Source organism: Astatotilapia calliptera, chromosome 4 (genome assembly GCF_900246225.1).
Source record: "Astatotilapia calliptera chromosome 4, fAstCal1.2, whole genome shotgun sequence".
Classification (NCBI taxonomy): domain Eukaryota; kingdom Metazoa; phylum Chordata; class Actinopteri; order Cichliformes; family Cichlidae; genus Astatotilapia; species Astatotilapia calliptera.
Genome location: NC_039305.1, coordinates 9,878,594 through 9,892,113, shown reverse-complemented (window position 1 = coordinate 9,892,113; position 13,520 = coordinate 9,878,594). Strand labels below are relative to the sequence as shown.

The following is a 13,520-nucleotide window of genomic DNA, read 5'->3' as shown; positions in this document are numbered from 1 at the left end:
TATTTAATGAGATTTCATCTAGAGGGGTTTCTGGCTGCCAAGTTTCAAATCATCTAAAAGAAAGTCTGCTCTTCTCATTGTCCATCGAGAAAAGGGACATCCTCATTATCCTCCATGGCTTTGGCTCATTAAAGGGGACAAGGAGATGTATCCATATAAATACTGTCACACTATACCCCAAATGAAAAAAAAGACTTTTTGGGAGAAATTATACATTCCACCAAGAAACAAGGTGGAGATCAGTTTCCACTGCATGTGGAAATGTCAAGAAATTGAATATAAAACAAGGCACACTAGAGAGAACAAGTCTACAAATATTCTAACATTTTTAAATCATTTTATTGTTATTTATTTATTTATTTTTAGACAGGGTATATGAGCTAGAGAATATAAATAGCTGTTTTTCTTTAGATGTCTTACCTAAAATACAGTGGCACACACGCACAGATGATTGTGAAGTGTGTGAGAAGTTTCGAGGTTGAAATACAAGCTCAATAGACTTTTATAATGGCAGTTTCAAAAGCACTCTGCAGCTTTAGAGTCCACAAGAGGTGACTGTAAAAGACATATTTGAATTCTGCTTCGTTATTTATTTTTATTTAATAAAAAGGAAAATAAATGGACTCCATGGTAATGGATTTCAGTGTGTACGGCCAGACATTTCTGATGAGTAGCAGAGGTGTATTTTACCTGGGAGTCTTTCAAAGTTCATGACATTTACAAGAGCTTCTTTGGTATTTACTTTGAAGGTTAGAAAGGTTAGTCAGACAGCTTGTGAACCTTTGTTTCTTCATAATGAGGAGTTAATACAATATATACATCAATGAACTGTGTGCTTTGATCGCCGCAGCTACATCTGTGACATTGAAGGCGTAGGTTGTCTTAAAAAAAAAAAAAAAGAAGCAACAACAACAAAAATATAAATGTGGAAAAGCTATGTGGCCCAGTGCAATTTGTTGCATTTGGTTAAGGAAGCATGAATATTTCCAAAAAAGTTTATTATCTTTTAATAGAAGTCACACGGGGAAAAAAGTCATATTTAGGACTGATAACACATGAGAGTATTCATTGGGTATCATATGGTGGCAATGATGTGGGAGCTTTTCCTCAGCGCCATGTCATCAAGCTCTAAGCATTCTTGGGGAAAAGTTATAATTAACTGAGCAGAGATAAAGTTGAGCTTGTTGCTAAACTGGTGTGTCTGCTGATGGCTCACTAAGTAGCAGGCAGCTGAAGACAGCATTGGCAGGTTAATCAAAAATTAATGGGGAATATCACAAATGACAGTTTAAATACTGCCGTTGGCCGACGGACATGTACTGGTGGAGCACAGTCGGAATGCAAGTGAATATCTAATTTCCTTAATATGGAAGGTCACATTGTCACATTTGCACATTAGTCTAAGTGTGACTAGATAGAACTCCTGAATTTAAAGCCCTGTAGCAGGAGATTAAACAATGAAAGTGAAACACCTATAGAAGAATTTACTGCTTTTCATATGCTAAATATGCAAGAACTAGTTTGAAAATTAGTACAGCAAATTGGTTCAGCCAGGATGTTTTCCTTGTATATATATATATATATATATATTCTATATTCTAATATAGAATATTCTAATATGATCTACACTTTCAAGATGAAGCTATCCCGTGTCATTACTGTGAAACATCACTGAAAATGACACTGTGAGGCATTTTCATTTGTAGTTTCTATTAAGTTTAGCTGATGTCATGAAAAGTGTGTGTAATTTTTATTTGTAAAGTTTTAGATTCAGATATTTTCTGATTACATACAGCTGTGTGATAACACAATGCCCTAATCTTGCCCCTAGGAGTGGACATCCCACCAAATTCAGCCCAGGACCAGAGTGTGCAGTACTTAGAGAAACTGCAAAAAAACAAACAAACCCAAGAGCTATCTCAGACTCTACAGTCAGACTCTTTAAGCTCATCAGTACTTTTGAAGATTGACTTTTGTTTTCATTCATTTTCTCCTTTTTTTCTGAGAATTTTGGAGTCATCAGTGGAAATCATTAATGACCACTCTGATTGGCTTCAGAGTGAAATTTATGTGGTTAATGTGGCCCTTGCATGGTATGTACCACCGGCAGATAGAGGAAGAGGCTGACATCCAGAAGTCCCACCAGTGGAACGGCATAACTAAGTGGCCGGCATAGTGTACAGGAACATCTGTGCCGGAGACGCCTCATAGGGTGGTTGAGAATGATCGATCTAAGATCCTGCGGGACTTCCATATACAGACGAACAAAATGGTGGTGGCTAACCAACCAGACGAAGACGGCTGTAGTGATAGATGCAGCGATACTGAATGACAGCAATATCTGGAAGAAGGAACACAAAAAGCTGAAGAAGTACCAAGGGCTCAGAGAAGAGCTCGAGAAGATGTGGAGGGTGAAGATATCAGTGGCCCACTGGTAATCAGAGTACCTGGTATGGTGACTTCCATGCTAGGTGAGTGGCTCCAGCAGATCCCAGGAACAACATCGGAGATCTCTGTCCAGAAGAGTGCAGTCCTGGGAACAGCTAAGATACTGCGCAGGACCATCAAGCTCCCAGGCCTCTGGTAGAGGACCCGAGGTTGAAGGCAATACCACCCGCAGGGGCGAGAGGAGAATTTTTTTTGTTTTTTTTTTTATCTCAATAGATAAGATGGTTGTGTATAAGTGATCTTGTGCTTTCTAACTGGGAAAAATGTCTTTATTATATCTCTATTATAAGATTATTCACACCAAGAATTTAAAAAAGATAAAACCTTGAATGCAGTCTTTTATTTTGATGATCACAACAAAAATGTAAACACAGCAAGAGCTGAATGAGTTCAGCAAATTCTAACCTTTATCAGTAATACAGAAGCCATTTTAATAAAGATGATGATTTTTATTCACATTTTATTTTTTTTATTCACACATTCTTAATTTTCCTTGCAAGCTTTTGTCAACAGTAAGGCAATAAAATGCATTGCAGAATAACTGACAGGCTGGTTTTATTATCGGTTTGGCGGTTTGCTGCGACATCATGTTGAGTGCTTTTTGACAGTAAAGACAGTGGTTCAGTTCCAGCAGAAATACTGAATAAATAAGCAATCTTGTTAATGAATATTCAAGCAATGCAATCTTTTTATGTCTGGTGTGACTAAATGACTAAGCCTTCTAATTCATTAAGAAGGTGTTGGCTACTTCTTAATGAATTAGTTAATGGAGAACTATTTGCATGTTAATGAATTCCTAATGCCATGTATGACAAGAAAACCGTGTTTGTATATATTAAGTGTTTTCTTAAAGAAATTTTTGTCCCCAGAATGATCGGGAATGTTGTGAAATCATTTCTATATTTAAGCTTTGAAGTCAGAGTTCTATATCATTTCTTTTAGATCTTTTCTTTAATCTACATATCTCAATAAACTTTTCTTTCAAATATTTTGTTAAAGATACATTTCTCCAGTGGTACAGACATTTTAATAAACAACACTCTCTCAATAAGGTACATTCAATCCCACTTGAAGTCTTGTCCTACAGTTTCATAGAATTTGATGTTAAATGGTCTATAAAACTCCTGCAGCTGTTCTATGACCTCCTCCTCAATCTGTACATGAGTCCTACCCTTGGATTTACCGAGGCATCGTGGCTGGCTGCTGCTCTCTGGTTTCTTCAGGCAGGGGAAACCTTTGGTTCGATTAAAGTAGAAGTGTTTGTCCGTAATAATTCGTTTCAGTCCCAAAAAGTCCTGGACACGTCCCATTTCCCCTGCTGGATCTGTTATCAGTCGCTCACCGCTCACAAAGTGCATTTGCGACAAGCGAAAGTATTGCAGCCAGTTCTCCAGGTGCACAATATACATCCCAATCCGAATGGCATTCCAGGAAGTATCAACAAGACCTAAGCTTCTGTTCTTAAAGGCCAGCTCTTCAAACGTGGGAATGTCAGGCTTCTTGGAAAGCGTCTGTGTGTAGTCAGAAATGGCTCTTGTGACTGGGTTACGCACCACAACGATCAGCTTGGTCTCATGGGACATGCTGGAAATGCGTCTGGGAGCCTCTCTGGTAACAAAGTAGCTGGGAGTCTTCTCTAATGTGATCTGGCTGTCTAGTGTACGTGGCATTAGTCCCCTGGGAAGAAAGACAAAAAATAAAATTCACATGAATGAGTCACCAGGAGTTGTTATTTTCATGTCCAGGAATATTTCCACATGCTTTTATGTTTTATGACTGAACCCCCCCCTCCCCACACACACACACACACACACACACACACACACACACACACACACACACACACACACACACACACACACACACACACACACACACACACACACATCTATCTTAGGTGGAAGTTTAAAGGCTGTCAGTTGGATCACAGAGCTAAAAAAAAGTGGGTGTTCAAATATTTTTAGGCAAGCAGCAATTCCACAATGAGGAAGATCCAAAATCTTTAGTTAAGCATATTGTCATTAATAACAACCAAAATCAAAAGCACAAATTATGCATAATGGCAAATTGAAATTTAAACTTAGTGTGTCTCTAATTCTTTTTATTATAGTTATAAAGTTATTACTCACAAATATGTCTATTTTGGTCTTGCATTGAAAATATTAATTAATAATATAAGGAAAGAAGAAACAAAAAAAGCATTAATTAAATGTCAATGTCAAATCTTACTGACTTTTGTATAACAGCAAGAGAAAAATACAAAATATTTAAGAGCTAACAAAGAAAGTTGTCCGTCTTTTGCACTGCATTGTTAAAACAAACACCCAAATAAACACGGTGTGGATGTATTTGTTAGGCATTCGGTGCTGACAGGACAGCTTGTACAACCAAAACATGCATCATAATTATCATCATCATGCTGCCAAGATAATGGCTTTGCACATCCACAGGCAAATGATTTTATTCGTCCTATTTGTCACAAGAGTTTCCCTTCGCAGTGTAATATGTCATTCTGCTTTGGCACTTTGGTTCAATAAAAGTTGATTAATAACCATCTGGTGTTGGCTGTTGAGACAATGGATCCCCTGTTCACGATTCAGAGATCATCCATACTTCTCTATAGTTATGTCTTTGCTCTACATATTCAAGTGACTGCTGTAGCTTTGGCAAAATAACTCACCAATTTGATAGGAACAGCTCCGAGACAGTTCTTTTAAAATAGCCTTTTATGTTTATTATTACAGATTACAGAGTACCTGAAAACATAACATTAATATTTTGTGTCTGCAATATGTTTGATATTTGGTGGTTAGGACAAATGCTGGGTTGATGGCATGTTAAAAAGAATGCTTAAATGTCTGTACTGTAAATGTCTGTGAAGGGTCTCAGTCATCCAGGTCATCGTAGTCTAAGGAGCTTGGGGAAAAAAAGCGTTTGGGCTTATCTAAGTTTCTTGAAGACATTTCACCTCTCATCTGAGAAGCTTCTTCAGTTCTAAGAGCAATTGGTGGAGAGTCCCAGATGAAAGAAGCCATCTACGTCCACTGTGAACGACCCTGCTTGAACAGAGGGGGTGGCTCACGACACCAACTGTCTGCCATCTATGTGGAGATAAAGTATCGAATTTCAGGGGTGGGACCACGCCTCCAAACATGTTTCTTCCGGTTCTTATCTATATATGTTCCCCCAGTTCTACAAGCTGTTCATTCTCGTTTATGTGCCAATTCTTTAACTTCTTCGCTTCTATTTAGTACATGGGGATCTGCTAGGCCCGGGAGCCACCAGCAGTCCCCTTCGAGGCCTTCCCCAAACCGCTGCTCAATTCACGTCCAAGCCATTCACCTTCATCTACTAAAATGCTGTCTAACCTAAACGGAGGACGTGGGCCCAGCTAGTGAAAATCCAGCTTTGAGATCCCTTCCCAGACACCTTAACAGTCACTCACACATTGGGTCATTTGTTCTCAGTAATTCACATGATAGGGTGGGGCAAGGTCTCACAATCACCTGAAACCTTGGCTGATTGTGACCAACACCCGTTTTTACACCTTGGCTGTGATTAGGCAGAGGGACAACAGGGAGTCCAAGACCCTCTTAGTGACACTCCCAATAGGGCTTAAAAATCTGGGACTCGGCACCAATTGCTCTTAGAACTGAAGAAGCTTCTCAGGTGAGAGGTGAAACTTCTTCAAGAAGCTTAAAGAAGTCCAGACACTTTTCTTTCCAGCTCCTTAGACTCTGTACTGTACATGAAATCTCAAAACAACATACACCCAGATATAGTGTATGCTGTAGTAGACTGCACCGGGACACCTAAACCTCCAGGAGCTGCTCGTCTATAGAAACCCATGCTGTGAAGTTCCTGGCATGCATTTTTTTTTAATCACAGATGTTAATGCAAGAGGAGGTTTCAAACTCTGCAGTTGCTGGGCCAACAGAGTACTATGTAACTTTATGCTGTCTCTTACTTTGTTGCTGAGTTACTGTGCTTCCTTACACCTCCCAGTTTGCAATAATACCACTTACAGCTGATTGTGGAACAGCTAGGATGGAGAACATTTGATGGACTCACTGATCACAATGATGGCATCCTATTCCAGTATCACGGTCAAATTCAGTGAGCTCTTTAGAATGATCTATTCCTCCACAGGGCAGACTGCATGGTTACTGGCTTGATTTTTGTACACTTGCTGCAATAGGACTGAAAACACCTGAATTCAAAGATTAGGGATTCTGGCCCAGTACTCTTTTATCCACATAGTTTATCTAAAGTTGGGGTTGACACAAAGTTCACACTGAAACAATGCTGAAACATCAGTAAAAAGTTTAAAGATTGTAAAGTGTCAAACCCCAACTCCCTTGTGTAGCGCTAATTAAAACAAACGACAGGTAGTGAGAGATGTTCAAAAAACACTGACATTAACTTCGGATGTTGGCGTGTCAGATGAGCCTTGAAGCCTTGGAGAATGCTTTCTGTTTGCTAGTCTTCAACATTCATTTGCATGAGTACTTAGAACACACACATAACATACTGATATGCTTCATGACTGGATCATATGCATCTGTGAAAAAAATACTATCTATGGTATTGTGGTTAGTAATTAGCCACATTTAGTGTCCATATAACCTCAGTAATTAGGTTCTGGACATGGCAAAAATAAACATTATACTTTTGATCTGCAAGTCCAGCACAGTGCTGGGTGACTTTAAACCATGTTACATAGCTACATTCTCAGCATGTGAATTGGTTTCTGGATATCAGATACATTACTACACAGTTCTGATGATAAATATCAAACTTTCTTTATTATTACCGGAGGAAGGCTTCGATTAAAACCTAACCTTTCTGAAAGCCTTTTCTTTCAAGGTAGGGGTAGCCATAGGTTACCTCTACAGTCTTGGAATTATTGATCCATTTAGTTTTATTTATGAATCCTTAGTTGTTGGCTCGGGTGCCTCGGGGCCACCAGGGAACTATTAATCTTTTATAAGAACAGCACCTTCCAAGCAAACAGCTTTGCTACACACTGGAAAAATAAATAAATAAAAATAAAAAAAGGCAGTGCAGAACCTAAAGAGATCTTCAGTTGTCTTCTCGAATAAGTGTTTTTGTTATCTGATTTGTCAATTCCTTACGTTTTTACCACCCTCAGAGATGAAGATTGTGTAGTTGCAAAGTAAATTCAATATGCACTGGTTAAAAACTGCAATTTAATATTACACAAAGATTAACATTAACACATACAGAGAAAGGGCACATAGTGTTTACTGTGCAAGCATATACAACTCTTTTTCTGTGGAGAACATGTTAACACCTTTGCAGTGCAGGGAGAAGAGGCTGGGACTGTGACATTTATGAAAACGATAAGGATGTCAAATTTAGAAGATATTTGACAGGGATTCCTAACTCCCACTGGTAGTGAGCCTGTCTTTTAAGCTTGTTTATTCCCAGTGAGGCGCAGGACTAGACATGGATATTGTATTGACAAGATCTCCTTAAAGAAAAAGAACAAAAAAACCCACAAATCTCAAATACATTTCTATTTTTAAGTTAAGGGAGGAAAGGATGTTATAAGCTACTGTGTTAATAAAGCCCAGTTGTGAAGCCATCATCATCATCATCATCATCATCAAAAACATCTTGGTGTTCTGAAGCCTGATGAGGCACGGCTGAGAAACTGAGGCGCACTGTGCTTTAATACCATAGCAACATGTCAATCACAGTCTAAAGCATACCTCCCGTATCTGCTGTTGAATCGTATGTGAGGCTGGACCAGGAAGTTGTTTTTTGTGAAACTGATCAAGTGTGGCTTGGAGTAATTGTCCTGTTTCCATCCTGATGGTATTCTACAAAGCACAATTAAATCATGTTATGTTGAACTTAAAGTTTTCAGTGTCACAAAGTTGGCTCCCTTTGTCCCTGATGCCAAACACATGAAGTCATCTGAAAATGTCACATTGTCTTTTATTTACAGTTTGCTTTGAGTTTCTTCTGAAGGAATACATTTATACACACAATTTTTAAACTGTCTTAAAAACACTACTTGTAATATTACCAAATGAAAACTAAGTTGCAGTATTTTATTTTAATAATTAGTCCTTATGTGCTGCACTAGTGTCTTTTACACAAGTGGAATGGCAGCTCAAAGCACAGAAAATTGATCAGTTATTTTTGTAGGCTATTTATCACTCAGAATACTCAATCAATAACAGTAATTTCACATTGATCTGCCATTTTCTTTATTAGTCAGGAGGGTGTCAGAACTCAATGGTCTAAAAATCTTGCTGTTTTAAAATTATCAGAAAAAAACAAAAAAACAAAAACTCTGATATGTTCTAAATGTTTTAGAGACAGGTGTGGGTTATATATGTGTGTGTGAGTGTGTGTGCTACAGCCTTGCCTTTTTTACGTGTCTGCTTACATCTTCAACACATTCATTGTTATGTGTTCATGGTGGAAAAAGAAACTGTGGCAACAGAACCAAAGCATAGCTATCTGCTGCCAAGGAGAGAGTGTAAATTAAGATTTTTTTAAAAGTGCTATATCATTTAAAGTTTTAAACTTAACACTGATCTATGACTCACTGTCACTAATATGTACGGAGGAGGTCAGGAGAGCAGTGCGTGTCTCCAGCCATGTGTAAAACATCAGAGGCTCTGTCATGGTTTGGGGCTGGATTTCATCCAGTGGAGCTGCGACTCTTGTAGAAATTGAGAGAATTATAAACACAAAAAAACCCTGTCAGATTTTGATCCACCATGCAGTACTTCCTGGATATCATCTGACTGCCAAATGCTTAATTTTTCAGAAGGGTGATGATCCCAAATACACTGTCAGTGGAAATAAAGCACACCTGGATACACACAATGAAACAATAAAAGGCAGCCAACATCCAAAAAAGAGCTTTGAATGTGCTTGAAGAAGCCTGGAGAACTATTCCTGGAGACTACGTAAAAAATTACAAGAAAGCTCGCCTAAGAGAGCTCAGGCTGTGTTGAAGAATAAAATTGGACAGAGCAAATATTGACTGTTAAGCTTGTTAGAATTATACAAACTCTGTTTTCACCTTATATGCCTTATGTCATTCTATTTTTGCAGATGTTTAAGTGTTTTCTGATATTTTTTCATATTTCTCAGACTTTAACAGTGTTGGAAATCAGCCATAGAGCTATACTTATCTACTTATAGCTTGTAGACCAGGTTGACTAAATCCACAAAGAGCGCAGAGTACTGGAGTACAGCATAGGCCAGCTGATCACAGTGTGCTCACAAAGAAAAATCTACTGGAGCTCACAAAACAAATTATCATGTGTCTTATAAGTCATTTTTTTCATATATGCACTGTTACACCCAATCTTAGATGCTCGATTCCACTTTAACCTCTCGTGATGCTCAAAAGAGTGAAATGGTATGTCACATTTTATGCGAACCTGAAGCAGGAAGACCAGGTAACGAGAGAAACATGCTAAATACTTTTTATACTGTCATTACCTCTAAATGGAGTTTGAGGTTTTTGCCAAGAACGCCCAACTACATTAAACCTGCTTTGTAGTACACCGCTATGCTTTTTGTTTCTAATAGGAGTAATCCACCAACCAGATTAAACCACATGGTCTACTGGCTTTTTTCATTTGTGACCTGCTTCTCCTGTTCTGGTCTTTTGTTCAAGACAAAAGGTTTTTACTTGAAAATGCACGTAGTTTTTTAAATAAACATGTCCACAGAGAAAACACTGCAGTCAGCCGCATGTTAAAATCACATTAACATTTGAAAGGTGCTAATGCATGCAGCATACATTTGAAATCAAATGCATCTAAAACACATCTGAAGGTGGTCTGACTCACAGTGATAGGAAGGTGTAAGTGTAATCAGTGTAGGTTTAATAGATTCTTCAGATATCACATCCAACATTATGAAAGAATTAAAGTAATGGATTATTTCCTTCCAGTATTAGAAAGTAATGACCAGTGAGCACAAAATAGCAATGTATGATTTCTTTACGTTACATACACTTGAACAAAATGCATTTTCTGCAAATGCAATCATTGGAAAACTTTGAAATAATGAATACATGTTTAGAATTTTAGGTTTTAATCTATTTAGTCCAGAAAGATTTATAAAATCTAGATTGAGTGGTAATAGTTCTATAAATTTTTCCCATCAATGTGTGCTGGGAGGTGTTCAGTTGGTTTAGTTAATCTCAGACATGGATGCTTTCTACCTCAGCTTTTGTGTACATGTTCTATGAGCCCAAAACCAGGAAAATGAGACGAGGCCATTTAAAATATATCTTCAGGGAACATCTAGAAATCTATTTCAGAATTGAATAGGGCTGATTTCCCAGCCTGTACAGGATATCTCCACCAACTTTTCTCAGGCCTGAGTGGAAAGCATTACACCAGCAGTGAGTGTGATTCCTACTAAAACTATTCAGGTGTTTACAGTAATTGTCATTAATGGATGAATAAATCTTATATGAGTTAATTATTGTTTTCTGAGGGAATTTCTTGAATGAAGCACAATTTGTTACCAATTATGAAACAAATTGTGTTTTTTCTTCATTATCTGTTTACACATAAATTATTTTTACATTTATCTTCGGCTTTGCATCCTCCGACTCTCACGTTCTTTTTATGATTCTTTAAATAATTACCTGATGTTTCATCATATTGTTTAACTAGCTATAACTTCAGCCAGGGAGCAAAAAGTAAAATCCAATAATCAAACAATGATGTTCCTCTTTTATATATTAAAATCATAACCATTTAACAGGGACACTTTTATATTAGTGAGATATTTAGAGAGATGTTAATCGTGAACACTGGAGCAAAGGTTTATGTCCAAGTTTATTTGTCTGGTTATCACACAATTCGGTCGGGTATGGCTGATTTTTAGCTGAAACAGACTGAATATTTTATTTTAATAAAGCATACACCTTTGCTCACTTAAACACACAGTAGTAGCAGCCTCATTTGTGTGTCTCTTCATTACCGAGATAGCAGGAATCAAGCCCGAAGGAGAATATGCAATACCTGAGGCAGGTGTCTGAACCCATCATCAAAAATTGTGCTTTTCAGCGTTTTTGTTTTTTCCCCCCCCCCTCACCATACCAAGAAACTATCAGCACTGCAGACGGCATCTGAAATAAAAAGATAAAACTGAGGGTTCCTGCAGCAGCAGGTACGCAAAAGCTGCTCACGAACTCTGTGGATAATAATTATTTGTTACAACAAAATATATAGATTTTAATTCCCCTAGACTTGTTTGGGGGGCAGTCACTGTTTCTGAAAGTTTGAATCAAAATGCTTCGAATTAAAATACACTCCCATTTGAACACTTTGCTTTTTGGACCTGCGAACACAAACACATGCACAAAAACCCAGACACACACCTTGATTAACTGACATTTGAGTGAAGTGCCTTGATTGATTACCACCTTCTCACTCAGAATAAGTAGTAAATTCTTTGGGGGTAATTTGCAATCTACTTCACAATTCTTGGTCAAACTTTAAGTCAGGATGCATTACAGTCTTGGCTCTGACATTTTAATCACTTCAAGAAAATGAACTCATGGGTGGAAGATCTGCTCAATACAGTAAATGAGGCCGGCTCCTGGAGAACATGGATGAAAGCTAATTTGTTCTGGATGCTTCAGCACTGCATTTGAATCTGCAATTGCACTTTTTTTTTAAATTAATTAAAACATTCAACAGCTGATTTAATGTAATAATGTCACAGTGACATGTTTTCACTTCTTACCAACACACTTATAATTTTAAAAACACTGACTTAAATGATTGAAGTGGTGACATTTAGAATTTGTGCTGGAGTTAGTCTTAGAATAACTACTCTGACCATTCTGGTAATAATTACAATGTCGGTATGAGCGTCATATAAAAATGAATTTTGAAAACATTACACTGTGGTAGAATATTAATGAGAAAAGGAAGAAAACACAGAAATGAACATCCTTTTGCATCTCTTATCTACAGCTTTGTTGGGGTCAACTGCAGAAAGCACGTCAGTCCTTGCCTCTCATTAATGAAGTGTAGTATGCTGAAAGATAGTCTAAATATTAAAGTGAACCTGAAAAAGCTTGCTGGCTAGTTTGCTCAATGATTTTCTCTGTTGGCAATGTGGAAGCAGGGGGTTTGGACTCCATGCTGAGTTCCCCCCAGATGCTGCTATATCATTACAAAATTAATAACCTACAAATATGAACATCTTCATTTGAAGTACCAAGGATTCCCTATTAAACCCGGGTACAGCATTTTGCTTGTTATTATCTGTTATATATATATATATATATATATATATATATATAGCAGATCCCAGGAACAACATCGGAGATCTCTGTCCAGAAGAGCGTAGTCCTGGGAACAGCTAAGATACTGCGCAGGACCCTCAAGCTCCCAGGCCTCTGGTAGAGGACCCGAGCTTGAAGGATAAACCGCCCGCAGGGGCGTGCTGGGTGTAAAAGTATATATATATATATATATATATATATATATATATATATATTTATTGGTCAACTGCAGTAGGCCGGTGGTGCAGTATAGGTAAGCACTGCCCTGTGCAATATGCAGCTTTGTTGTTAAAGTTTATTATGTTACAGTTATTAACGTATCTATTAAAAATGTTATTACCCTCAACCTTATGACTATACTATGCACTGATAACATAAAGATTTAAATTAGGTGATGGCGCCGGTGAGGTCAGCTGCCGTCACGACTGCTCCGACCACTTTTTCTTTGTCTTTGTTTTTTAAGTTAGTTTTCAGCGTTTCGAAATTGGCAAAATCACCACCATTGGGTACATTAGGTATGACAGTGACACTCTTGTTTCTATTGGTTTACAATGTACTCACAATTCGAAGTTTTTAACTCCGGATCCGAGCTGGCCGATTGAGATCTTGAGGGAGAACAAAGGGAAGCGGCGGCGGCCTAGAGGGAAGCGAGCCGGCGTCAGGAACAGGCTGAGAGCTCGTGCACACCGCACACCTCTGCCTAGCATCCTGCTCGCCAACGTCCAGTCACTGGAGAACAAGCTTGACGACCTCAGGGCCAGGGTAA

General features: G+C 38.1%; 1 protein-coding gene across 1 annotated transcript in view; it reads right to left on the bottom strand.

The window, feature by feature from the left end:
* Positions 1–2,880: 2,880 nt before the first annotated feature.
* Positions 2,881–13,520, bottom strand: part of hs3st2 (heparan sulfate (glucosamine) 3-O-sulfotransferase 2) — a 39,765-nt gene continuing 29,125 nt past the window's right edge. Inside the window, exon 2 of the mRNA XM_026164498.1 lies at positions 2,881–4,125. Within this exon, the coding sequence (XP_026020283.1) occupies positions 3,507–4,125 (619 nt within the window). The 3' untranslated portion in view covers positions 2,881–3,506. The remainder of the gene's footprint in view (positions 4,126–13,520) is intronic.